This window comes from Typopeltis vanoorti, chromosome 21, assembly GCF_054136105.1.
Source record: "Typopeltis vanoorti isolate ZY-2024b chromosome 21, IOZ_Tvanoo_1.0, whole genome shotgun sequence".
NCBI classification, from domain to species: Eukaryota; Metazoa; Arthropoda; class Arachnida; order Uropygi; family Thelyphonidae; genus Typopeltis; species Typopeltis vanoorti.
The window spans coordinates 37944149-37971732 of NC_143569.1; the positions used below are offsets into that span (position 1 = coordinate 37944149).

General features: G+C 34.6%; 1 protein-coding gene across 1 annotated transcript in view; it reads right to left on the reverse strand.

Annotated features, from left to right (window-relative positions):
- LOC150094747 (uncharacterized) overlaps positions 1 to 27584 on the reverse strand; it is a 437902-nt gene that overhangs the window by 290875 nt on the left and 119443 nt on the right. Inside the window, exon 7 of the mRNA XM_090410976.1 lies at positions 1156 to 1643. Within this exon, the coding sequence (XP_090267102.1) occupies positions 1156 to 1643 (488 nt within the window). The remainder of the gene's footprint in view (positions 1 to 1155; positions 1644 to 27584) is intronic.

Consider the following 27584-nt stretch of genomic DNA (forward strand, 5'->3'; position numbering starts at 1 on the left):
TTACAAACAGTTAGTAGAATACTGTTTTGTTATTTTGATTTATCTTCTCAAATATAATAATGTATAACTGTTACAAAAGTTTAAATTTCTTTAAAATATAAGAGACAAGCAATACATTCTTCCAACAGCTGTTCTCCGAAATGTACCTTACTGTTAATTTTTCAATCTAATGTTTGTGTAACATCTTGGCAATGTTGCATATTTTGCTCAACTCCAGCAACCAAGTACAATACAATAAGCTTCTAAACTCAAGAAAAATAACAAAAATCCAAACAAACCACACACACACACACACACAAAAAAAAAAAAAAAAAACCACATCTCCACTTCACCAATATTTGTGTTCTTAACTGCAGTATAGACAATGTGCATCACCACCATTACCTACAGACATCTAAAACCAGACGTGGTATTTTTAACATCAACTACTGTATGCCTCAACTTTATAACTAACTTTGCATGATTCCTTCCACAAGAAGTGCTAAGCCTGAATATTTGTCAAATCTGACATCCAGTGTCAGAGAATGGCAAATCTTAAATCGCTATAATGATTAAAAATATATGAATAAAATAAAATATATAAATTATGTTAAATATAAGCATTTCCAAATTTAATAATTATGGAAAAAAACAAACATAGCAGTGTGATTTATGTTATAATGAAAATCTTGCATTATACACATCACTTCAAAATTAAGTCATCCTTCAAAATATATTATATATAAAGATGCACTAACACATAATTGTTACGAGGAATAAAATTCTGAGAATACAAAATAAAATAATTCTAATAAATGATTTTTTAACAAGTCACATTAAATAATTCTAATGCAAATTAAATAGATTATTATGTATATTAACTGAATGATAGTATTCATTGAATATACATTTCCTGACATTCTAAAGTGTATCATTAGCCTCATCATGTAAAAAATTCTTGCTCTATCTCATACAAATATCACTTGGTGTGGCATATTATCCAAAGCTCTGAAGTATGTCCTAGTTTTGATATTTGAAAATCTAGTCAAGCTGACTTTAAGCCTCTGTCTAATTCATTCGGTATCAGAATATGATGTTATGAATGAAACAATTACAAACAAAACTATAGTAGATTTAATCATTTGTAAAAATGATTAACAGAAAGTTTAAACTCACCACTGCCTCTGTTTTCTAGATGCTGGAGGACTAGGTGTTCGGGGTCCTCTTCCCCTGGAGCTACCACTTCCTTTTCCAATATCTGTATAAACCCCTTTGCGTCTTGGAGATGATGATGGACTTTCTTTATTTTCCCTATGTCTTTTTAATAATTTAGGTTCAGGACTAGAAGACTGAGAAAGTCTTGACCCACTGCCTTTGATTCTTGATGATCGTGATCTGTTACGATCATCCTCTCTTGATTTTGGACGAGAAATATAATCCAGAGTTTTATCAGTTGTCTGTTCTTTGTTATGTTGTGTCAACTGAACTGACTTTTTCTTTGACTTTACAGTCTGTTCAGATGTGCTGGAAGATGATGAAGAGGAAGATGAGCTACTGTCATCGCTATCATCATCACTACTGCTACTGGAAGAATCTGAGCTACTTGATATGCTGCCACTATCACTACTACTGCTGCTGCTGCTGCTACTTTCACTAAATGACACCTGCAATATTGAAATGTAAAAAAATGACCACAGGTATATATCACAGAATATGAATGGGATGAAAGGGAAAATTAATGCAAACACTTGTCTTTTATACATAGACATTACAGCCATCAATATCAATACACAGTTATTAGAAATGGTCTTTACATTCTGAAATATTATCATGGTGGAGGGGGAAAATACATACACAAAATATATAGGACTTTACAAATATGCTTGCTCACTCAGTATGGTAGGTAGATTTTGCCAGCTGTTGAGTAGCTGCAGATTGGACAAAACAGAATATTTTTTTATTTAATAAAAAAAAAAAAAAAATTCTCAACAAAATTTTTTTAACTTAAGTAAAACCAGAAAAATATGCATAACACAAAGGGCCATTCTAGTAACAAAAACTAATGTAACAAATTATATATTTGGAAGTTGAAATTGGCATGGCAACCGAACAGGTTAGCCTTCTTAAAAAGGTGCCGAGACACTAATTTAATACCAAACTGTGTAATAAATTAAGAACAAGTTTCACTTGGCCAAAGCCCAACATATTTACAAATGAGTGAGTTTAGCGCTATTACGAGAACAGTTAAACGCTACTTTAAAACATAATTTAAAATGCTACAGTTAAACGCCAGGAACTACCTAAAATAAATTCTTCCATCAATGCCTTACGTAATAAACCATCTAACATTTTAAACCTGAAACTATGAGATATCCTGGACAGCATCTCCGACTCTACAGCCAACCAAGAATTTGCCAAAGTTAAAAATCGGCACCAGAAGAAATTTTAAATCCGCCAACAATGTAATGGTATGCAGAGACCACAATTACAACAAGATGGCGTTGTTGTGAACTTATCATCGGTAACCTTAACCAAAAAAGCCATGAGTGCGTTAGGCCGGGGACACAATTTTGTCGTTACTCCTAAAGAAGTTCCAAAAGCGCTAAAATAATGACTTCTGTTGAACACAGGATATACGACCTGCCTCCAGCAATAGCCAATAACATTCGGTTAGATGTAGCAATATCCTAATCCATTCTAAGTCTCCCAAAAATAATATCCCACATAAAGAAATTATGGTTCTAAAAGAGCTACTCAATAATAACCACATTAACCATAACCAAAGCAGACAAAGGAAACGCAACTGTGGTAATGGATACAACAGAATATGAAAGCAAAATGCACGCACTTTTCCAAGACCAGTAAACATATCAAATTATAGATCGAGATCCCACCAACTTACAAAAGAATAAAGTGTGCAAATTATTGAACCAAGTCACTTCCTAGTCTAAAGAAACAGTCAACAAACTCAAGACCTTCCATGTTAAAACACCCAGGATATATGGAGTTCCAAAAATTCACAAACAAGGTACACCTTTATGCCTTATTGTAGATACTATAAACAGTCCTACATATAAACTTGCTAAACATTTAGCCAAACTACTAGCCACTTTCACAAACAATTCTCCCCTTTTGTTAAAAATTCTACCCACCTAAAAAGTATTTTAGAAAACCATACCTTAAAAAGTTCAGACTTAATGGGGAGTTATATCACCTCACTATTCACGAATGTATCATTAACTGCAACCCTTAATTTACTAACATAATTTTCTCCTGATATATTTCAACTATTTAAATTCACAGTACAATCAGGTTATTTTACATGGAAAGGGGAAAATATACAAACAATTATATGGGAGAGCTATGGAATCCCCTCTTTCTCGTCCCCCCCCCAGCCAACTTCTACATAGAACATCTGGAAAAGCTAGCTATCAATACAGCCACTCTCAAACTTAGTCTCTGGCTACACTATGTTGATGATGTGTTTGCTATTTGGCCACATGACCCAGACACATTGAATTCATTTTTAGTGCATTTAAATAGCCAGCACCCAAAATCCACTTTACAATGGAACTAGAAGCCAACGACTGTCTGCCCTTCCTGGACACACTAATCATACATCTTCCAGAAGGTTCCTTTTCATTCTTGATTTATAAAAAACCCACACATACAGGGAGATATTTACACAAACAATCACACCATCACCATCTCAACAATATGGTATTCTAAAATCACTAACCCACAGAGCTAGAGCAATTTGTTCCAATGACATTGATCTCACTGCTGAACTCTCACCTATGTCACACCTTCCTGACCAATGGCTATAATCCCCATAAGATAGATAAAATATTAAATGCTCCCCAGAAATCCCCCCCCCCCACCATCTACCACAGAAAATTACAACAAAACTGTCACCATCCCGTACATTAAAGGCACATCTGAAAAGATATCTAGGGTGTATAATTGGCCTCATCATGTAAAAAATTCTTGCCCTATCTCATACAAATATCACTTGGTGTGGTATATTATCCAAAGCTCTGAAGTATGTCCTAGTTTTGATATTTGAAAATCTAGTTAAGCTGACTAAGCCTCTTTCTAATTCATTCAGTATCAGAATATGATGTTATGAGTGAAACAATTACAAACAAAAGTATAGTAGATTTAATAATTTGTAGAAATGATTAACAGAAAGTTTAAACTCACCACCAACTATGCACCATATTCAAGCCTTATGTGAAATTGGCAACTCTCATCCATTCACCTAAGGATAGATTCTCTTCTCTATCACATCCAGGAGTCTATGAAGTGCCCTGTTCATGTCATCGAGCTTACTATGGACAGATAGGAAGAACTGTGGACATCTGCCTCAGTGAACACAAAAATATATATCGGACACTTTCACTATGGCAAGGTGGGTATAGCAGACCATGCTTCGGATACCCCCCCCCCGCACACAAGATCGATTGGGAAAAAAACAAAAGTGCTGCACAGAAGCTTTTACAAGTCAGAGAGGTTGTTCCTGGAATCAACAGAAGCCTTGAAACATACTCCAAATCTCAACAAGTATGGCTGTATAAATCCACCAAAGATTTGGGAGACAGTCATCCTAAGACCAAATTAATACTGGCTTTCTCTCTCATTTTTTTTTAAAATTTAGATGGCACCTAATTAGGACTTTGGTCTTTGTGTTGCATGCTACAATTGCTCATACTAGTCCCATTGTTATACTGGATTGTGGTACCAGTGAAATATTAACAATTAAGTCAATAAATAGTTATTTTCTTATCAATCTGTGTTCGCATCTATACTGTTAAAATTCAATCAACGTGTAACATATTACATTTTCAACAAAAATGTATTTTGTTGAATTATTCTTATTGTTTATTCACTTCTCCTTCTTGGAATGGTTCTTATACAGTGATACAGTACTACTATTCCATAAAATGATTAGTAGTACTGTATGTCCCTATAATGATATGTCCCTACTGACACCTATTGGGTCAGTAGGGACATATCATTAAAAAATGTAGGGGGGGTTATCATGGATCATGCATAAATACTTTCTTTTAAAAACTAAATTAAAGAAATGATCTACAGAATCCACACAATGTACAACAATACCAGAAGAGTGTTATATTACCATAAATTACCTTTTAGCTTATGAGGTACCTGAACAAAAGTAAATGTTAAATATGAAGGATATCGTCATGAATATAAATTATAGAATTTCACATCTCTTTGGTTCAAAAATATGTAATATCTTCTTGAAAATTAGTCAACTCTTACTACAATGAATTTGTATGGGCTACAGGAATAGTTTGTTATAGCTGAAGGCTTGCTATGGCAAATTTCCTTTAGAAAACTATTAATACTATGGGTTTTGGCCAGAACTTTTCGGTAGTTTGTTAAAGTAAATGAGTGCAGCATAACATTTGTTACAGTGAGAATGTGTGGTTTCAACTTTTGTCATATTTTGATATGATTTATTAACTAATAAATTTCAAAAATTAATTAATCAAAAACTATAAAAAAGCAAAAAAAAAGTACAGAAATGATCAGAGAGAATCATAAAAAAGTGTTTTACAAACCCGAGTCTTCGTTTTCCATTAAACCCGCCAGTGTATTTATATAGCATACTATAACTTTTAAGAAATGCTTCTGCATTGTTGCCAACTAAACTATTCTACTAGCTAAATCAATAACCAGCACAACAGTGATAAATAAATGATGAAATAAATGAAAAATAAATTATAGACTTCTTTTTCTTCTTCTAGCTTACAGAACATATTCGTGCTGCAAGTACTGTCTTCTTCTTCTATTCTTTTCTGTACTGACTTCTTGTCAAATCAAAGATTCTCATGGAAGTCCTTTCTGATTTTATCCTTCCAGCATTGCAATGGTCTTACTGGTCTTTCAACAAGTCTTACCTAAATGCCAATTTAAAAATTCTTTCCACAATCCACATTATTTCAGTCTGTAAGCTCTAATTTTGTCAGTTAGTAGTGAAGGTCTATACAGCTAGAACAATTCTTGATCATGCCTTCTCCACTTTCATACTGTGTATCATTTTCAAGTACAAATACTGTTCTAATAATTTTCTTTTCAAAGATTAGTAAAATTTTTTCCATTTTGGTTTACTAGGTTCCATGAAAATTCATTGAAAATGGTTAATCAAAAGATAGTTTACTAAATAGCAATTCACTAAAAAAGCATTTGCCAAGTAAACAATTAACTGAACCACAATTTAATGAATGACAATTCATCAAAAAAGACATTTCATCAAATAAACAATTAATCGAACAACAATTAATCATATGACAATTTGTTACAAAAGCACTGATCGAAAAACAATTCATCGATAATTTTTTGATGAATTCCTTTCATAATTCATCGAAAGGGTAATTTTCTTGCAAAATATCGTTTAAAAGTGTTTGGTAATAATACCTAACATCACTATAAGATGCAAACAATCTAAGCAGGGGTAATCGAGACTTTTAGTAATTATTTTGTTGTTGAACAGTAAAACCCCGAAGTTATTCAGTAGGTGGGACCAACAAAAAGAGCCTAAGTCGAATTCGTGTAACTCGGGTATAATTTTGCATGTAATTTATATATACAAACATACAATTGGGACCAAAGGTTTACAAAAACAACTATATTTTTTAAGAAATATAATCATTATTGTAGTTTTTCGTACATAAAAAAAAGAAAGTTATTTCGATGTCGATGGCTTCATAAAATCTAATAGATTCGTCTGACGGCATAATGTCTTTTTCTTGTCATGTAAAATTTCTTCATAGCAAGCTAATGATTTTTTTATTCCTTGCCTTTTGCCTTGTGGCTACAGTTCGTTCCTCGTTAGAATCTATGTCCTCCAAAATCTGTAAACCTATCTTTTATGATTGTTCTTACTGTGGATTCCTGTAGATCAAACTTCTTTGCTAGCTCACAAATTTTCATTCCGCCTTCAAAATCCTTAATAATGTTGAGTTTTGTTTCTAAAGTCAATGTTTTTCTTTTCTTGCTAGCTGTAGAAGAATCGGACTTGCTTCTTTTGGATTACATTATTATTTTTTATGATAAAATTTTTATCAAGAACATAACATTAAACAATGCAAGGTTTGCAGACTATAAACATCGTGTATGAATGGAGACCACGCGAAACACGTCAGTGCTTGTTCACAGCATGTGCGACACTGGTGAATGTGGCCGTCTCCTGAAAGATACGACTAGTGGTGAGGCGTGAAGTGGGACGGGAATATGTACATATAAGAAACTGCGCAACTTCGGATTTGCATAAGTCGAGGTATGACTGTATTTTAAAAGATTACTCTGTAAGCCTACCTGTTACTTTATTGTATAGATGGTGATTTATCAAATGACAAAAAAAAAAATTTTTGTTCTACCTAATTGTTTCAAAACAGCAGTGGTAAGATCAAAATCAAAACTGATAATTTTTAATACAGATCCTAACTATAAAATTTCTTTAAATTTCATGCAGCCAAAGGAGAAATATTATCATTTTAAACTTCTTTCCCAAAATTTTCCAATACAAGTGAGCCAGTTGTAACTAAAATTGAATTGCAAAGACAACTTCAAGTATGTTGCCTAAATTCTGAAGTTTATCAAATTCCATTAAATCAAAGAGTTATTGCAATATATAATTTTAATATTTCAAATTCGTTTTCATGTATGAATAACTGATAGCTTTTTCATCCTTTCTTTTTTTTATTACACAACTTTCCCTTTTGAACAAGTTTTTTTTAAAGGTTTCAAATACCAAATCTGAGTAAAATGCATCCCATAATAACTGGTATATGAGTGTCAATCTACTACTACTACTACTATTATTATTTAATTATGTATCTTTAAGAACTTAAGGATTCCATGCGATGAAGCATCCAGGCTAATATATTGTTGCTAGTGAATCATCTGGATTGATTATTATTAATGTATTTACACTGTTGCTGATATTCTGATATGAAGAATAAAAAGATGAAATAGTTATGCAAGCCCTGATGAAAATCACTCCTAAATTTCCAAATATGGGAATAATTGCAAGAAAATTCCCAAAAAAAAGAATGCTTTTTATCACAATAAATTCTTTTCCATATCAGTTTCCTACAGTTAAATAGAGCCTTGGTTAAATTTTGTACTTCATATGTGCATATTGCCACTTTTATGGTTTATAGTTATTTTCATTTATGAATAACTGACTGTCATCTCATTCTTTCTTTATTACACAACTCATTTGTTTTTGAACTTGAATGATGAATGAATCAGCTAACTAAATCTACATTGTATGGAAATCTACATTGCAGAAATTATTCTGCAAATCATCAGGCTACTTCATACCCTTACTTAAAAACAAACAAATAAAAACATATTAATTTGCAAATTCCCAGATTCATTAGTTGGTACTTTGATTAAAAGAAGAAACAATTTCTTTCTCTCTCTGCCACAAAAACACATTAGGAGTTTTAATAGATCAAAATATGAGCATCATTCTGTGTCTTATCATATAATTACTTGCTCTGACACTAACCCCTTTGTGCCCAGCAGACTTCAAGCATACTCTTTTACTTGGAAAGCCAAAGAAGAAAAAAAAATTATATATACAGTCATACCCCGAAGTTACGTGGTAGGTGGGACCAACAAAAAGCACGTAAGTCTAATTTGCGTAACTCGGGTATAATTTTGCATACAAACATACAAAATATTAGTTAAGTGTGACCAAAGGTTTACAAAACACCTATTTTTTTTAAGAAATATAATCATAATTGTAGTTTTTCGTACATAAAAAAAAAAGAAAATTATTTCGATGTCAATGGTTTCGTAAAATCTAATAGATTCGTCTGATGGCATAATGTCTTTTTCTTGTCATGCAAAATTTCTTCATAGCAAGCTAATGATTTTTTTTATTCCTTACCTTGTGGCTACAATTCGTTTTCCTCGTTAGAATCTATGTCCTCCAAAATCTGTAAACCTTTCTTTTATGATTGTTCTTACTGGGGATTCCTGTAGATCAAACTTCTTTGCTAGCTCACAAATTTTCATTCCACCTTCAAAATCCTTAATAACGTTGAGTTTTGTTTCCAAAGTCAATGTTTTTCTTTTCTTGCTAGCTATAGAAGAATCGGACTTGCTTCCTTTGGATTACATTATTTTTTATGTGATAAAATTTTTATTAAGAACATAACATTAAACAATCGCAAGGTTTGTAAACTATAAAAATCGTGTATGAATGGAGACTGTGCGAAACAGTCAGTGCTTGTTCACAGAATGTGCAACACTGGCGAATGCGGCCGCCACCAGAAAGATACGACTAGTGGTGAGGCGTGAAGCGGGACGGGAATACGTACATATATGAAACCGCGTAACTCCAGATTTGCGTAAATCGGAGTATGACTGTACTTTTAAAAATCAAAATATTTTATTTATTTCCTTATATATACATATGTAGGCCTAGAGCAAGTGAATGGCAATGCTTTGTGTTTGGTCTCGAGTAAATATAATTTTTTACATAATCTTTTCCATATTATGTAAAATACATGATATACACAGACTGAAATGAACATTTCCAAAAAGAAACTGACACACACATCCACACAAAATATACAAGGGGGGGGGGGATAAAAATATTATTACATGACACCTCCAAGGAGTCCAAAGACTCATTGAGGGAGGACACCCACTTGACAACTCCATCTCCACCAGTCAATCCACCAACTACAGCAAACCACATCATCTACACCAATGCCATCTACTGCCCACTACCACAACTAGTATTTTCACAGGCAATCACAAACATCCATGCCCACAGTGGGATTCGAACCTTCAGCCTTCTGGCTGGAGAGCGTATACGCTAACCACTTGGCCAACCAGGCTGTGTAGGTAAGTTTCAAAAGCCACAGTCAATCCAATATAATCTGAAAGTATTTTTGATATGCAGACTCTTTGTGTCTTATAATTTATTCTTCAGTGAAGTGTTCATTCAATGATTTGTAGTTTCGATGAATTGCCTTTCAAAGAATTGATGATTAGCAATTTTTTTTTTTTTTTGAAGAACTGCTTTTTAATTATGCACAATTATGGGACGGATGTAGCAATACAGGGTGTTCGGGATAAATTTGACAGTTTCGTAAGGAAAAAGAAAATCTTCTTTGTATCTATTAAATTTAATGAATTGACAAAAAAACATTACAGGCAGAGTTAATTACAATACTATCAACAAGATTTACTCAAAATAACCACCATTAGCATCGATCACAGCTTCAATTCTGCTTCGGAACCTCGAACAAGCTGATGCTACAGTCTCCCTGGGAAGGGCCGCAAAAACTGTTTTAATTTTATCCATTAACTGGGCTTTTGTATTACTGGAAGTGCGATTGGTGTCTTTTTCAACTGCGCCCTATACAAAATAATCCATGGGGTTAAGGTCTGGGGAGTTTGGAGGCCAAACATTTGGACTGGTGAAGTCGTAGAAATTTTCAGACAACCATTTTTGACTTTTCCCAGAGGTGTGGCAAGAGGCCGAATCCTGCTGCCATACATACGGCCTACCATTGGCTACCCTTGTTATCCAGGGCTTGACTACAGTTAGCAACTCCACGAACAAAGCCCGAATTCCAATGCCAGGGTTCTTCAACACCTGTTCCTGCAGATTTGCGAGGAATTCTGCTGTACGAACGCAATCAGATCGTCTGCTAGGGATCTTTCTTCTTGCTACATCCTCGTAGTCACCATTGCAAGTCTCTAGTTCATGCCTGATTGTTTTTACTGTATTCAGGGAGCATTGGGCAGCAGTCGTAATATCCTTATTTTGATGGCGGGCACGAATCATCATGATACAAGTTATTCTCTTCCATGATTCAGGTGGGTTCCAGCTATCCATCCTTTCTGACATCTTGTATATGAATGAAGAAGGGTCCAAACTTTTAAATGAAGAGAAGTGTGTGTTAATACATGTAACTTACGGAAAAATATAATTAATTATAAATATGTCAAATTTATCCCGAACACCCTGTATATGATACTCTCAAGTAGGATCACCTAGCTTCTCCTTTACAATCCAACTCTCACCTCCATATGGTGAACCCTGGAACCTGAGCAACCAAGTGGAAGATTGGGTACTAACTCCAATGGGAAGCTTGGTCAGTTACAAATGAGAGACTCAAGAGATAGACTCAAGGCAGGTTTGGAGGTCCTAAGGTAGCAGCCCCACCACCAAACTAGGCTGCAGATGGTTGGTAATCAACCCAATTGAATCTTTCCTTACTCCAATGTTTCAAGAAAGAAGTAATTGGACTGTCATTCTGGAAAAGACAGGTTAATGGATATGAGCAAGACAAGGAAAGGAAAAAAAAAAAGAAAATAAACAAGAATATCTGGAATGTTGCTACTTGAAATGTCAGGAGTATCCATCACAAATATCAAGATCTAGACAAGAAATATCAAATTAGCAGTAATAACAGAAACAAAGAAAAAAACAAAAACGGTTCAGATGAAATGGATAATTACATCTATATCTAGGTCTAAAGTCCTATTTTGGGGTCCTCTAATATTGTAAAAAAAAATTACAGCTATGTGGGAGTTGCTCTTAAGATAACAGTCTCCCAAATTTTTGGACTGTGACTTGGCCTATTATAGGCAAACAAGAAGATCAGTTAACAAAAAAAGAAAGCAAAAGCAGGAGTAATGATTTTTATTTGCAAATCAATTTAACAAAAAAAAAACACACACACACATTACAAACACTGAAGCTAGAGAATTCTAAAATTAAGATTACAAATAAGCAGTAGCTTCGTGATTATTATTGGTGTCTATATCCCAAAGGAAGAGAGGAAGATAGCAATCCTTTTATTCAAATTTACAGAAAATAAACACAAATGATTATCTATTAATAATGGGAGATTTTAATACCAGAGTAGGGAACATTCCACTAGGTGCAAATATAGGAATAAATGGTGAAGCAACATACAATAAAAATGGATACAGATTTTAATGCCAGAGTAGGGAACATTCCACTAGGTACAAATATACGAATAAATGGTGAAGCAACATACAATAAAAATGGATACAGATTTTAATGCCAGAGTAGGGAACATTCCACTAGGTACAAATATACGAATAAATGGTGAAGCAACATACAATAAAAATGGATACAGACGTTGGGATTTTTCTGCATATAATAACTTAAAAATTGCTAACACTTTTTCCAAGCATAAAGATTGCCATAAATTCAATCTAACAGATAAGCTTAGGTGTTGATGGTTATTCATGACTTGTTTTTAATGGTATTAATTAACAACACCAACCAAGCTATTTTATCAAAAGATGTTTTATTAACTGCTTATATTTCATTGAATTTAAAATCAGCACCATCAGAGTACATCACAGCTTGTATATGTGACAGTGAGTAAGTGAAATAATACAGTTGTAAATGGCAAAAGATCTAAAGTCCTATTTTGGGGTCCTTTGATGTTGTAAAAAAAAATTACAGCTATGTGGGAGTTGTTCTAAGATAACAGCCCAAATTTTTGGACTGTGACTTGGTCTACTATGGGCAAACAAGAAGATCAGTTAACATCTGCCTGGAAGAACATAAAAAATATATTTGCAACTATTATTATGGCAAGTCAGGACTGGCAGACCACTCTTTGGACACCCCTTCACGCAGATTAGATGGAAGAGAACGAATGCGATATTTAGAAGTCATTACAGATCCAAAAGATTATTTTTTTCGGTCAGCCATGGCTATGAAGAATTCTCCTAACTTGAACAAATAGGGTTGCATTAATTCGCCAAAAAATTTGGGAGACTGTTATCTTAAGAGCAATTCCCACATAGCTGTAATTTTTTTTACAATATTAGAGGGCACCAAAATAGGACTTTAGATCTTTTGTCCGTTACAATTGTATTGTTTCACTTACTCACTGCTAAGGAACAAATATAAGTATGGTCCACAGTTTGTTCTTAAGGAACAAACTGTGGACCATACTTAAGAATCTAAATATTCCAAATCAGCTGCTTGCTGCAATAACTAACATGTATCAGAACAACCAAATAGCTATAAGAATCAATGAAAAAGTTACAGAATGGAAATCAATAAACAGAGGGGGGTCTGCCAAGGATGCCCAATGTCACCACTATTATTTAATATCTATATAGATAAGTTAGCAAAGAAATGGAAGGAAAATATAAAACTGGCATTTAAACTGGATTGTGGAACTATACTTAATCCTTTTGTTTGAAGATGACCAAATAATCATAGCACGAAGTGAAGATGAACTCCAAAAATCAATATATGCCTTCAAAATAAGTGCAAAAAAATCTGGAATGCAAATACAACAGACAAAACAAAAATCATGGCTTTTAAAGGATAATTTCCAGTCAGAAGTAAAATCATGATTGAAAATAAAATTTTAGAACAAATTAATTGCTTCAAATACCTTGGATGTGCTGTATCATATACAAAAGAAGCTGATATATATCAAAATTTAAAATTTTCTAAAGATAACAGGAATGATCAATAATATTTTCAAACCTAATCAAATTCAAAAGCATACAAGAATTAAGAGTTTATAAAGTATTGGCAAGACCTTCTGTACTGTACGGAAGTGAATTATGGATCATAAATACTGCAGAAGAAAAAGAATACATACTAGAGAAATGAAATTGCTGCAAAGGACATCAGGTTATGCTCTCTGAGACAAAAGAAGCACAGAAATACAAAAAGAACTAAAAATAGACTCAGTATTGGACAAATTATATGAATACCGAAAGAAGCGAATTGAACATATCAAAAGAATGGACAATTCAAGACTACCCCCCAAAAATGCTATGATATAACCCAGTTGGAGGATAGAGAAGTCAGGGATCACCAGGGAAAAGATGGAAAGAGACTGGAACAGGCCATTAGGCCTAAATCCCTGAAAGGATAACGATGATGCATTTTTAATTAACTGTTCTTCAATTAATTGTTTTTTGATTAATTGCTTATGGTGAATTTTCTGCATACTGATTTGTTATGATAAAACAATAGGGTGGATGATTGTTTTGTATATTTCTATTTTAATTCTGTTTGAAACAATTTTTGAGGACAATGCTTGCAATGGCACTAATTTTATTATTTGTAGTAATTAATGGGTCATTCTACATGAAATCATCATATTAAATTTAATTAAATGAAATCATCAGATTAAGTTAAAGCTGCATAAGTTTGTATTTCAATCAAAGTGAGTAATTTAGACATATCCTTTAGATGGAAGATTTTTTTTTTTAAATTTGAAACAACTTGGATTAATAGACAAAAGAAGGGTAATTATTATGGATGATTTTAATTATAGTGGTATAAAGTGGAATGAAGAAATAGCATTTGGGAATAAGGAAAATGAAGTTCTTGAGAGATAACTATCTCAGGCAGCATGTAAAAGAGGGCACACGAGGATCGAGAGGTTTAGATCTGATTGTATCGTCAGAGAATGTAATTGTGAGTGATCATTAAAGGATCACCTCTGGGTTGAGGCTAGCCATGCGTGGACTTCTGTGATGAAAGGATATATATGTGGAATTATAAGGATGGTGATTAAGACAAACTTAGGAGACAGCTTGTAGCTGTTACATCATTGTTTCTCTCTAATTTCTTATTTTATATACTTCTTTAACCTCTATTATCTTTTCTTGTGTGTAGACTAACTAGATTCCACCTAGGGATATTTCCTTTTCAAATACTGGCAAATTTGTATTTATACTGTGCCAGCCAGTATCCTATAACAGGAATTTATTCAAGTTCAGGGAAATATTCCTAGATTCACTGGCACACACTTAAATAGATATCGGTACTTTTGCAGTCGTGACCAATAATCTATTACTTAAACATATATATCGAAAATTTCTCCCGCTATGGTTCTAATTTTATAAGTAGTAATTTGATATTTCGAATTCAGGCATGACTCAGGCATATGCAATAAAACATGTTTATTGGAACTAAATGACAATTACAACAAAATTGAATCAAATTACTAAAACTTCTAAATCTCTTGCTAAGCTAAATCTCATGCTAAGATAATTAAACAATTCTAAATTAATCAAGTTCACCTAGACAGATCAAATTGTTAATCACACAGAACAATAGAAAGCAATGACAATATTACACTAAATTAAGATTCTCTCATGCATGCCATTCATAGGGTACATACTATACAACTTGTTGCTTTCTCAGTTAAGGTTATCTACTAAACAAAATACACTTATTACTTCAGTCACGATTAGATTCGTTCCTGACAATTACTTGTCCAACAGAATTTGCTGTCTCAAATACGAAATCTTATCAAAGTTCTCTAAAGGACTGTCAACATTACTTAATCAAACACAAATTTCAATCTTCTATCACTTCCGTAACATATAACAAAGATCACCCAGTTCTTTTCAAAGGTCTATTAACTACCATGTGTTGTTCTGGTCATCCTTCGATCGACTATCTCAGCACCTGGCTTTTGGCTACGTCGCCCTTTCTACTGCTGCCGGACTCGAACTAGTTTCTGCCACGACTGAGGGCTATATCTGCTCCTTTCTGATGGGACATCCAGCGACTGGCATGATTCTTCATAGGCTGATGATTCGCGTACGGCTCCACGTGGAATCTTATACAGCATAATCAAGAAAATGGCCTGCTGTTTGACTCATAGAACCCTGGCTCGTCCTTTCTCCGACCACTGGTCAAGAATCCTTGAGATGAAATCTGGACATGGCACGCATTGCCTTATATTCTGTGTTCTAGTGACCTCTTTTTGCTGTATCTTTTTTTTTTCTCACGACCCTCAGTTTTAATGCCCTTAAGATGATCCTTAATCTCCCTATTGCTGTTAGGTGTTGTCTTCGAGGAAAGCGCGTATGTTATTTTCCGCATATACGCTGTAGCCTCCGGCATTACGACCGATACGTGTGTTTCAGACGCGACCTTTGCACTGTTACTGATTACTGTCTGGCGATTTATGTTATTTTAGATAGCTTAATAGGACACCTTAGTATCGATGTCAGCCGCTGATCTCAGGGTCAGGATGTTGGGCTCTGGTCCTCACATACACTCAACTCTCACTTATGGCTCCAAGAAGTTAGTAGTGCACACCAGCAGCCACACCCTGGTAAACCGTCTAGGCTGGTGGACTAAACAAAGTGAGGGTATCAGTAATATAGAATGCTGTAAATAGGGAATGTCACCCCTTATGTGCACAAAGTCTGGAATGGCCAAGATGGCAGAAGAATCAACACTGACTGATCAATGGCATCAAGGGCACACTCCTGACATCTAAGGGACTTGTGGCCAGCCGTCGTGGAAGAGATCGGAGCCTCACCATATATTTATCCATTGTCAACCACAAAACACACCATGTCACAATATGAAGTTAGAGATGTGGTTGAGACCCCTGCAACCATCAGCTCTTATAACTACAGGGAAGAAGAGCTTGAAACTGGGAATTGTAAGACAAGAACTACTAAGGTAGTGTATGAAGATAATATCACAAACCCTCCAAGGGAGGATATTCTCAGATATCCCTTGTCTGAAAACCAGGAGCAATCTCTTGAAAATAGTAACATGGAATGTCAGAACACTCTACGAGGCAGGCAAATTAGATAACCTACTCCAGGAATTAGAAGTAATGAAGGCCGATATTGCGGGTATCAGTGAAGTGAGGTGGACAGATACAGGCATAATAAGAAGAAAAAATCACACTATAATCTACTCTGGCAGTGACTTGCACCTTAATGGAGTAGCGCTTGTCCTAAGTAATAAAATTGCAAAATCTCTACAGGGATATTGGCCCATAAATGACAGAATCATAACAGCCAAAATAACTGCACAACCATTCAACCTGTATATTATCCAAGCACATGCATTCACATCTTGTAGCTTTTGTTTTTTTGGGAATTGGAACGAAAATTGAGTGATTAATATCTTTGGGTAGAAATTCAATCTTGTATATTTTATTGCATAATTTTGTTAGAAATTTCCCAAGATCACCCAGACGAAGAGTTGGAACAATTTTATGAAGACATCCAAACTGCAATCTCCAGTGCTAAGTCAAATGATGTTATTATACTGATGGGCGACCTAAATGCAAAAGTGGGCTCAGAAAAAATCTCATTTTGCATGGGAAACCAAGGGCTTGGAATCAGAAATGAAAGAGGTGAAAGATTAATTCAATTTTGTGAAATCAATGACCTAATAATTGCCCACACACTGTTTAAACATCCTCCCAGAAGACTATATACCTGGACAAGCCCTGGGGACATCTATAGAAACCAAATTGACTATATAATAATAAGCAAAAGATTCTGAAATGCAATAACACAAACAAAAACATATCCTGGAGCAGACATAGGATCGGACCACAACCCAGTGATTGCAAAAATCAAAATAAAACTTAAGATACCAAGCCAACCATTCATAAGAGAAACTTATAATTCAGACTTACTTAACAACCAAGAAGTTAAAGACTGCTTTATAAAAGAATTCACAAAATCCCTTAACAAGTCTGACAACACAACTCCCACAGAAAATAGAACGCCAATTGATGAAATTAACATGAACTGGCAAACATTCAAAAATAGCATCAATGAAGCAGCCAAAAATACACTCCCACAATTAAAAAAGGAAAAGGAATAAACCTTGGATGAATGAAAAAATACTGACGTTGATGGAACAAAGAAAAAAGTTAAAGAACAAACCTGAATATTCTTCTTCTTATTGTGCTATCTTCTATCGAAGGTCAGCGACCATCTTGGCAAACAAACTGCGGTCTTGTATTAATCTGAGCAGTTGTGCACTGCTCTTTCCTGTCCACGTCTTGATGTTGTCAAACCATGATATTCTTTTTCTTCCTCTAGTTCCTTTGCCATCAATTCTTCCTACCAAAATAGTTTGTAGAAGTTGGTATTTGCTGTTTCTCATGATGTGGCCAAGATATGATGTTTTTCGTTTCTTGATTATTTCTACAAGATGTTTAGCTTTGCCAATGGATTTTAAGACCTCTTCATTGGTAATTTTTTCTGTCCATGATATCTTTAGCATTCTTCTGTATAGCCACATCTCAAAGGCTTTGATTTTCTTGATGGTTGTCACCTTCAATGTCCATGTTTCAACTCCATAGAGCAGAATAGACCACACGTAACATTTCAGCATTCGGCATCTGACTTCCATGTTTAGGTCATTATTGCAGAATAGTGTTCTAATTTTCATGAAGGACTGCCGTGCAACTTCAATCCTTGTCTTTATATCTATTTCTGGATCCCCCGTTCATTAAGCCAACAACCAAGATATTTATATCTTGACACTTGATCAATATTTTTCCCATTGAGTGTCAGTTTTATTGATGAGGCTGGATGTTTGCTGATGATCATGTATTTTGTCTTGTTGATGTTTATATTTATTCCCATTCTTTGGCTTTCTATGTATACTCTGTCAATGAGTTTTTGGAGCTCCATAATGTTATCTGCAATTAGCACAGTGTCATCTGCATATCATAGATTGTTAACAATCTTTCCATTTATTGTGATTCCCTCTGGACATTCTCCCAATGCTTTTTTAAAGATTACCTCTGCGTATATGTTGAACAGGAGTGGTGAGAGCACACATCCTTGTCTCACTCCTCTTTTGATGTTAATATCACTGGTGGTAATGTTGTCTAATTGAACAGTAGCTGACTGATTCCAATACAGATTTGTTATTAGTCTTATGTCTTGTTCGTCTAGCCTTGTTTGTTGAAGGACTTCTATTAAGTTAGTGTGTCTGACTTTGTCGAATGCTTTTTCAAAATCTATGAAACACATAAAGACAGATTTCTGTTTTTCTATGCATTTTTGTATCAATATTTGGGTACAGAAAAGGGCCTCTCTAGTACCAAAACCATTCCGAAAGCCGAATTGTGTTTCACTTAGAGTTTCTTCACTTTTTCTATAAATGCGATTCTGAATTACTTTCAAAAATATTTTTAATGTTTGGCTCATTAGACTAATAAGTCGGAAGTCACAGGAATTCGCTTTGGGTTTCTTTGGGATAGTGATAAATGTAGATTTGAGCCAATCTGATGGAAATTCATCACTTTCATATATTTCATTAAATAGTTTTTCAAGAAGTTTGATGTTATCTGGTTCTATTAATTTTAAAAATTCTGTTTGCACACCATCTGGTCCACTGGCTTTTCCCGTTTTACTTGTTCGTATAGCATTCTCTATTTCGCATTTCATGATTGCTGGTCCTTGAATGTTATCTTTTATATTTATAGGCTTCTGTCTAGTATCATTGAAAAGTTCTGTTACATATTTTATCCAAATCTGTGCTTTATTCTCTTCTTCTAGAACTATTTTTCCATTTTCGTCTCTTAGAGACACTATTTGCTTTTTCCTCAGTTTTCCGGAAATTTCGTTGATTTTCTTATACAGATTGAAATTATCATGTTTCTTCTGAAGCAGTTCAATTTCAGTACATAAATTTTTCATCCAATTTTCCTTGGCTTCTTTTATTTTTTTCTTGATGATGTTATGTGTTTCTGTATACCTGGCTAGGTCTTTGTTTTTGTACATTCTTCTTGTATCAATAAGAGAAAGAATCTCATCTGTCATCCATTCCTGTTGTTTTATATTATTCACATAACCTTCTTCAATACTTGTTGTTACGATGGCATTCTTTAAGCTATTCCAAAGAGATTCCACACTTTTATTTTCTTCTATGTTAATCTGTTGTAATCGCAGGTGAAGCTGTGTCTTGGCACTTTTATTTATGTTCCGGTCTTTCAGTTTTTCTGCATCAATTTTCTTTTTCTTCTTTTGTGATTTTTTAGCTGATTTTAATCTAAGACGTACTTCTGCAACTATGGGATTGTAGTCTGATGAGATATCTGCTCCAGGATAAGTCTTTGTACTCTTTATACTACTGTGGAATCTTTTATTTATCAGTATATAATCAATTTGATTTCGGACAATGTTATGTTGATTATCTTGAGGCGATTTCCAAGTGTACAGTCTTCTGGGTGGAAGTTTAAACCAGGTATTTGCTATTGTTAGATCTTCTTCCTGACAGAATTGGACTAGGCGATCTCCTCTATCATTTCTGGTGCCTAAGCCATGTTCGCCAACAATTTCTCCATCACCCCCTCTTCCTACTTTTGCATTGAAGTCACCCATCACTATGTTTATATCATGTTTCTTTGTTAGGTTTTTAATCTCTTTTAGGTGTTCATAAAACTCTTCAACATCTTCTTCACTTTTGTCAGCTGTGGGTGCATAAGCTTTGATGATATTTATGTTAACGGGGTTTCCCTTAAGTTGTAACAGCATTATCCTTTCAGAAAATGGAATCCAATTTAGTACTGATTTATTGATTTCTTCATCTACTATTACAGCTACACCTGAATATAAAAGCATGAATAAAGAAATAAAAAAAGAATGCAGGAAAGCCAAAGAGGAATGGATTAAATATAAATGTATAGATATAGAAAACCTTGATAGAAAACACAGAAGCAGAGAAATGACAAGCAGGACAAATACAGCAAACCATGCAAGTGTCATCAGAGACTCAAGAGACCATATTCTAATGGATAAAAAAGAAATCATGGAAAGATGGATTGAATACACAAGGAAATTATATGAACAACAAAGAAATGATATTCCTGAACAGTCTGATTTAGAAGGACCATCCATTTTACTCTGTGAAGTTGAAAATGCAGTCAGAAAACTAAAACCACATAAAGCTGCAGGAATAGATAGCATCTTGGCAGAATGGTTGAGGGCTCTCAATGAAGGAGGACTGAAATTTCTAACAAAATGATGCAATAAAATATACGAGATTGGATTTCTACCCAAAGATATTAAACACTCAATTTTCGTTCCAATTCTCAAAAAAACAAAAGCTACAAGATGTGAAGAATTCAGGACAATCAGCCTCATCAGTCAAGTATCAAAAGTCCTCCTATACGTTATTCTTGAAAGAAATAAAAGAAAAATAAACATAGAAATAAATGATACACAAAGTGGCTTCAAGGAAAATGTAGGTACAAGAGAAGATATTTTCAACGTCAGAACCATCATAGAAAGATATCTGGAAAAACAGAAAGATGTGTACCTCTGCTTCATAGATTACAAAAAGGCATTCGACAATGTCCAACACGAACAATTAATTGAAATCCTTTCAAAAATAGGCATGGATGGAAAAGACATTAGGCTATTAACTAATCTTTACTGCGAACAGACCGCATCTCTGAGAATAAATAGAGAGAACTCAGAAGAATTCCTAGTTCAGAAAGGTGTGAGACAAGGCTGTGTCTTTTCTCCGATTCTCTTTAACCTACACACAGAAGAAATATTTAATAAAATTAGTAACCTCAAAGGAATCACTGTAGGGGGCAGAAATATTAATAACCTAAGATATGCAGATGACACGGTTCTTCTAGCTGAAAACAAATATGACCTCAAAACTCTTATAGATGAAACCCTCAAATATAGCGAACAGTATGGCCTCAGTTTCAACTTTAAAAAGACAAAAATCATGATAATTTCAAGAGAAAAGAAAATATCAAAAATATGCATCAATATAAAAGGAAATAAATTAGAACAGGTGCAAAAATACATATACCTCGGACACTTGATCACAGAGAATGGCAGGACAGAAGATGAAACTAGAAAAAGGATTGAAATCGCAAAGTCAACTTTCAACAGTATGAAAACTCTACTAACATCTAGAGAATTAAATCTGAAAACAAGACTAAGAATCTCCAAATGCTACATATGGTCTACATTATTATAAGAAAGTAGAGACATGGACACTCTCCAATCTGAGTGCGAAAAAACTGGAGGAATTTGAAATGTGGATGCTGCAAAGAATTATGAGAATATCATGGAAAGAAAAAAAGACAAATGAAGAGGTACTAGAGATGGCAGGTGTCAACAGGAGCCTGATGAAAGAAATTAAAAAGAGAAAAGTCAGATATTTTGGACATATTCTGAGACATAAATGTCTACAAAGGACACTTCTCGACGGAACTGTTGAGGGAAAGAGAAAGAGAGGAAGACAAAGACTGGAGTGGATGAAAAATATAGAAGACTGGACCTATCTCTCATATGAGGAATGTAGCAGAGAGGTGCAGAATAGGACATGGTGGAGACACATGGTAGTCAATCTCTTGGAGGGAGCAGACACCTGACAGGACAGGAATAGGACACAAATTTAAGCCAATATTTCCTTTACATATAATCACTAATTTGGCATAATTCTCTAGTTCAGTTTTCCATTTTGACTACAAATATTTCTAATACATTACACATATTACTGCACATTCTCATATACAACAAACAAGGTCTTATTACTTTCTGCTGGTGTGCAGGTATTATCTTAAATTAGTTAGAATTTTCATGTTAGATTCTGAATGAACAACTTCTTAGAAAATCCTCCATTCAGGATCTAACATAGCTATAGCATGGAATGAGGAGTTGAGCGGTAAGGAAATAAACACTGCTTTGGAACTGACTAAGAAATACATAACAGCATCAATGTGTGAATGTATTCCGAAGGCCAAAAGGCTGAATAAGGTAGGTGTAAAATGGATGAACGAGAGGCTTAAGCATGAACTCTGGAAGAAGGTACTTCAGAAGCAGTACAAGATGAATAATGGTAATAATCAGTTACATAAATATAAAAACAATAAAAACATTAAAACAATGTGGGATTTAATATCCCCTTAATTTAAATAAGGTAATAATCAGTTTCATGAAGGGTATAAAGAACAAGCCAGGAGAGTAACTCAGTAAAGAAAACAAAAGTGCAGTATGAGCAGAAATTGGCAAATCAGGTGAAGAAAAACCTTAGAGTTTTTAGATATGTAGCAAGTAGAAAGAAAAATTATCATGGTAAGATGATAATTTTTCATCATTCAAATGGTAGAATGGTAACCTACTGCAGAAGACACTGTTGAGATATTCAGCAATCAGTTTCTAAGGGTGTTTCATCCTGATCAGGATGGAATCATGAGGACATAGGAGAGGATGGCTTAATTGTGAGTGAGCAGGAAGTATTTGAGGAAATAAATAACCTTAATGTCGATAAGGTGATAGGATGACATATTACAGACATCTTAAGGGAATGTTCCATGGAATTGGTAGTAGCAAATAAGATTCTTACAACAGCACAGGTTCCAAGGAGTGGAAAGAAGGTAAAATTGTTTCACTGCATAAAGGTGGTGATAAAGGCTGTGGCTTCAAATTATATGCCAATCTGTATATCTGGAGTTGTGGTGAAGGTACTAGAGAGAGAGAAATTGGGTGAGAAATAGGATACAGAATTGGAAAACATCAGTATTCTTTGTAGTTATCAGCATGGATTTGCTAAGGGTAGATAATGTTTTACTAACTGACTTATGTACTGTAACAAGGTGACAAATATCTTGGAGGGGAGGTGATTATACAGCGGTGTACTTGGATTTTGCAGAAGCTTTTGATAGGCTCCCACACAACAAATGATTAAACAAATTGAAATAGATGGAATTGGATAACAGACTTCTGAGTTAGATCAGTGGCTGGCTGTCAGATAGGTATCAGAAAGTTATATATGGGGATGGGGTATCCCGTAAGAGGAATTGGGGAGAGCAATGCAGAGTCATGCAGATATTATGGTAATGCAGGAGGACTTGAATAGATCACATGAATGGGCAAGTAAGTGGAACTGTCAGCAATGCTGCAAAATGTAAGGTTCTGAAATTTGGTAATCAAAAATGAGATGCAAATAATACACTTGGTGGGGAAACTTTAAAATAGACAGAGGAAATGAGAGATCTGGGAGTAGTGCTGGACAAGGACCTGAAGTTCAGGGGGCACATTGCATAAGTTGTGAAGACATCACATCAGATAATGGCAATGATGCAGAGGACCTTGACATGCAGAAATAAAGAGGTTATGATGCCATCATATAAGGCCTTGATCAGGCCTCATATGGATTATTGTGACTAGGATATGTTGGAATGGGTCCAGTGAAGATTCACAAAGGTTGTCAGTGGTCTTTGGAATGTGGAGTACGAGGACAGATTGAGAGAATGTAAATTGCAAAACCTCGTGAATAGGAGAAAAATGATGAGACATATAATAAGCTAATCAGGGGTTGTTATCAGGTTGACATGGAAGAGGTTTTTCATAGAATGAGGGGGGGGGGGGAATAAGAGGCTGGCCATTGCTGGAAACTGTATAAAGAGGGTGTAAGCAGAGGAGTGAGGAGCAGGTTCTTTGGATGGAGAGTGGTTGGTGAGTGGAAATCATTGTCTGAGTGTGTTGTGAATGTAGACACATTGAATCATTTTAAGGCATGGTTGGATGAGCACTGTGAGCAATAGTGCGTGCCTCCCACAATGAGTCTCTGACTTCATGGATATTGGATTTAATAATAATCCTATTAATTATGGTGGTCATTTTTATTTGGTGGGCCACAGAATTTTTACTTTTGAAGGGCTTTATTCTGAGTACTCTTTTTGCTCAATTTGTGATCTATATTGCAGGCCCTAGGTTGAATCCACAAGTGTAACTTCTTTGTGTTTCATTTCCACATTTAATGGAATATGCGTGTGCCCAAAATCTTGTTGAAGCTTCTCTTCAATGGGAAAAAGCTGACGCCTTCTTCTTCTTCTGCAGCTTTTCCCACTTAAGTAGGGTCGCTGTTTGTGGTGAGTCTCCTCCACAACCTCCTGTCTTGGGCTGTAGCCACATCCAAGTTCTTCATCCTCAAGTCCTCCTCCACCATCTCTTCTTTGGCAGTAATGCTTCCTTTTCCCCTGCACATCCATCTGCATGACCTTTCTTCCCATATACTCTTCCCCCCTCCTAATCACATGACCAAACCATTTCAACCTTGCCTCCTGTATCTTTGCTCCTAAGTTTGTAACTTTCAACGTTCCCCTTACATAATCATTTCTCAGACGATCCTTTCTGGTCACACCACACATCCACCTAAACATTCTCATCTCCGCTACCTCCATCCTGCTGATGTTATTTTTCCTCAGGGCCACAGTTTCCATAGCATACGTCATAGTTGGTCTCACTACTTTCTTGTAATTTTGCCTTTAAGATTGATCGGTACCCTCTTATCGCATAGCACTCCAGCCATTTCTCTCCAGTTCCTCCATCCTGTTTGTATCCTGCATCTCACTTCCTTCTCAGCCTCACCATCCTCTTTCATTGTTGAACCTAAGTATCTAAAGTCAGTGACCTTCCTGATGACATTTCCTTCCAGCTCTAGATCTATCTCCTGGCTACCATCCACTTTGCAACACATATACTCTGTCTTACCTCTGCTCAGTCTCATACCTCTCTCTCTTCCAGTACTTTCCTCCAACTTTCCAGTTTAGCTGCCACTTCTTCTCTTGATTCTGCACACAGCACGATGTCATCTGCATACAACATAGTCCAAGGCGCGTCTTCTCTCACCTCTTCCATCACAATATTAAACAGGAACAGATTTTTCTGTTTAATATTGAAACAGAATTATGTTTCATTCTTAATTCTGTTAAGAATCAAGAATGAAATTCTTAATTCTTAATGCTGACCCTTGATGCAAGCCAACTGTCATTGGAAATCTTTCCGTCTCTCCCAGGCAGGGAAAAACACCTCAAAATTGAAAAAATTAAAAATGACTGCTTGTGAAACACAAAAAAGTTATGTGAGGAACCAAACAAAAATTTGAAATTTTTACGATAGATATTTTGATATTTTTATGACAGTCTTAATAGTCAGCTATAAAGCAAAATTAGTCATATTCTCTTATTTTTATTTCTTCAGCCTAAACAGTCTTTTGAAAATGAAAAAAACTGTAATTTTTTTGCATCTTTCAAAGTATTTAGTACATCCACTTACCAAGATAATTTTTTTTGGATCATGAGCAGTTGTCATGTGACATCAGCAAATGGGAGAGTAAAAATTAAATTAAAATATCTTTTTTTTTTTAAACAATTCACACCATTTCATTTTCAATGAGAGAGAGAGAGAGAGAAAACAGCATTTTGATAACTAAAGTGACAAATAATATGGTCCTTGAGGATGATACTGTTCTGCCTTGTTTTAAAATTAGATATGCTAATAATTTAATCAAGGAAAGAGTAGAATATGAACAGACATTATACATAATGCTAAAATTCTCAAACTAAAATCCAAATCTGTAAAAATTGTGGAAGCTGAAGAACTTGCATTACAATGCAGGCAAGTTTGAACATAAGTGTCTATGACTCATCAAACAGCACGTTGATACAGGTTGAGACAGCATTTCATATGTTAGTTGTAATCCCGTCCTCCACTCCTCACTTCAGTTCATGAGGTTCATACAGCTAACATAAGGTTCAGCCTCATGTTAGCTGTGGTGTGAAGTTGAATTTGTACTCAAGTGGGCTAAATGAGTAACAGAGTGCTCATAAGTCTTTGTTCTTTTTGTTTTGTTAAAGGTCTTTTTGCTAGATCATCCCAATTAATAGATGAGAGTGAATTAATTCACAGTGCTAAAACAGTAAAACTTATATCAGGTGTAGGTAATGTTATAAATATCTTTACATATCACTATAAGAAGTATGTGAAAATTTGTTTTCGTTTGTGTGGTACTAAATATTGTGACACTTTGCTATACACAAAAACAATCTGAAACTTTGTGAGAAAAATGAACTGCTAGAAGAACTTGTATCAGTTAAGGCTGTATGTACTTGCAATTTTGAAAATTTAAATAATCCTATAGAATTAGAAGATGAAGACACAAGCTATCAAGCAGTCTTTGAGCCAGAGTGTGTTTTCTAGAATCAGCTAACTAAGCATGTGCTTCCCTGGTTAAACAGAAAGGAGATTATTTACAGAAACATTTTTAAAAGAATAAAACAAAATCAAAATTAAATAAAATCAAATATGATCAAAAGGAAATTAGAAACTGGTGTTTCTGATGATTCTAGTGATCATGATGAAGGAAACCCAATTCCTTCTCTTTAGTCATATTATCTTGAATTAATACAAGAATTCAAGGAGAAATTCTCGAAAGTTAGCTAGTTCATCTGATAAAAAAGTACAAAAATTTTAAGTCTTGTACCAGAAAAAACTGGACTACTGAAGACAAATTTAAATGTAGGGAATACTTGGTCAAAAGTTATAGAGCATTAAGAAAGAAACATGGAATGCTACAAAGTGTTGAGTAAGTGTATGTGATAATAAAATTAAGGTGAAAAATTTCCATGTAAGTTATGAAGTAAGTGCTATGCCTAGCAAGATTATGTCAGTGTAAGATCTCCCCAAGTTGAGTAACATCAAAGGAGCAAAAGCATCTGGTACTCATCAATTCGAAAGAGAAATACTTAAGTTTTCAAAGGTAGCTACCCAGATATAAATAAGGACAGTTTCTTTTTTTCTTTTCTTTTTTTTTAATTTGTCATAATGAGACCAAAAAAAAATTGTGTTAACTGGTGCTAGTGGTATGTATGTACTCAATACATCAGAAAGTGAAATTAATACCAGCAGCTATCAATAGTAAAGTGTCTTACAATTATTTTATTAAGATAATTGTTTGTGATAATTTCAAAGAAGGTTGTATGCTTCAATGCCAG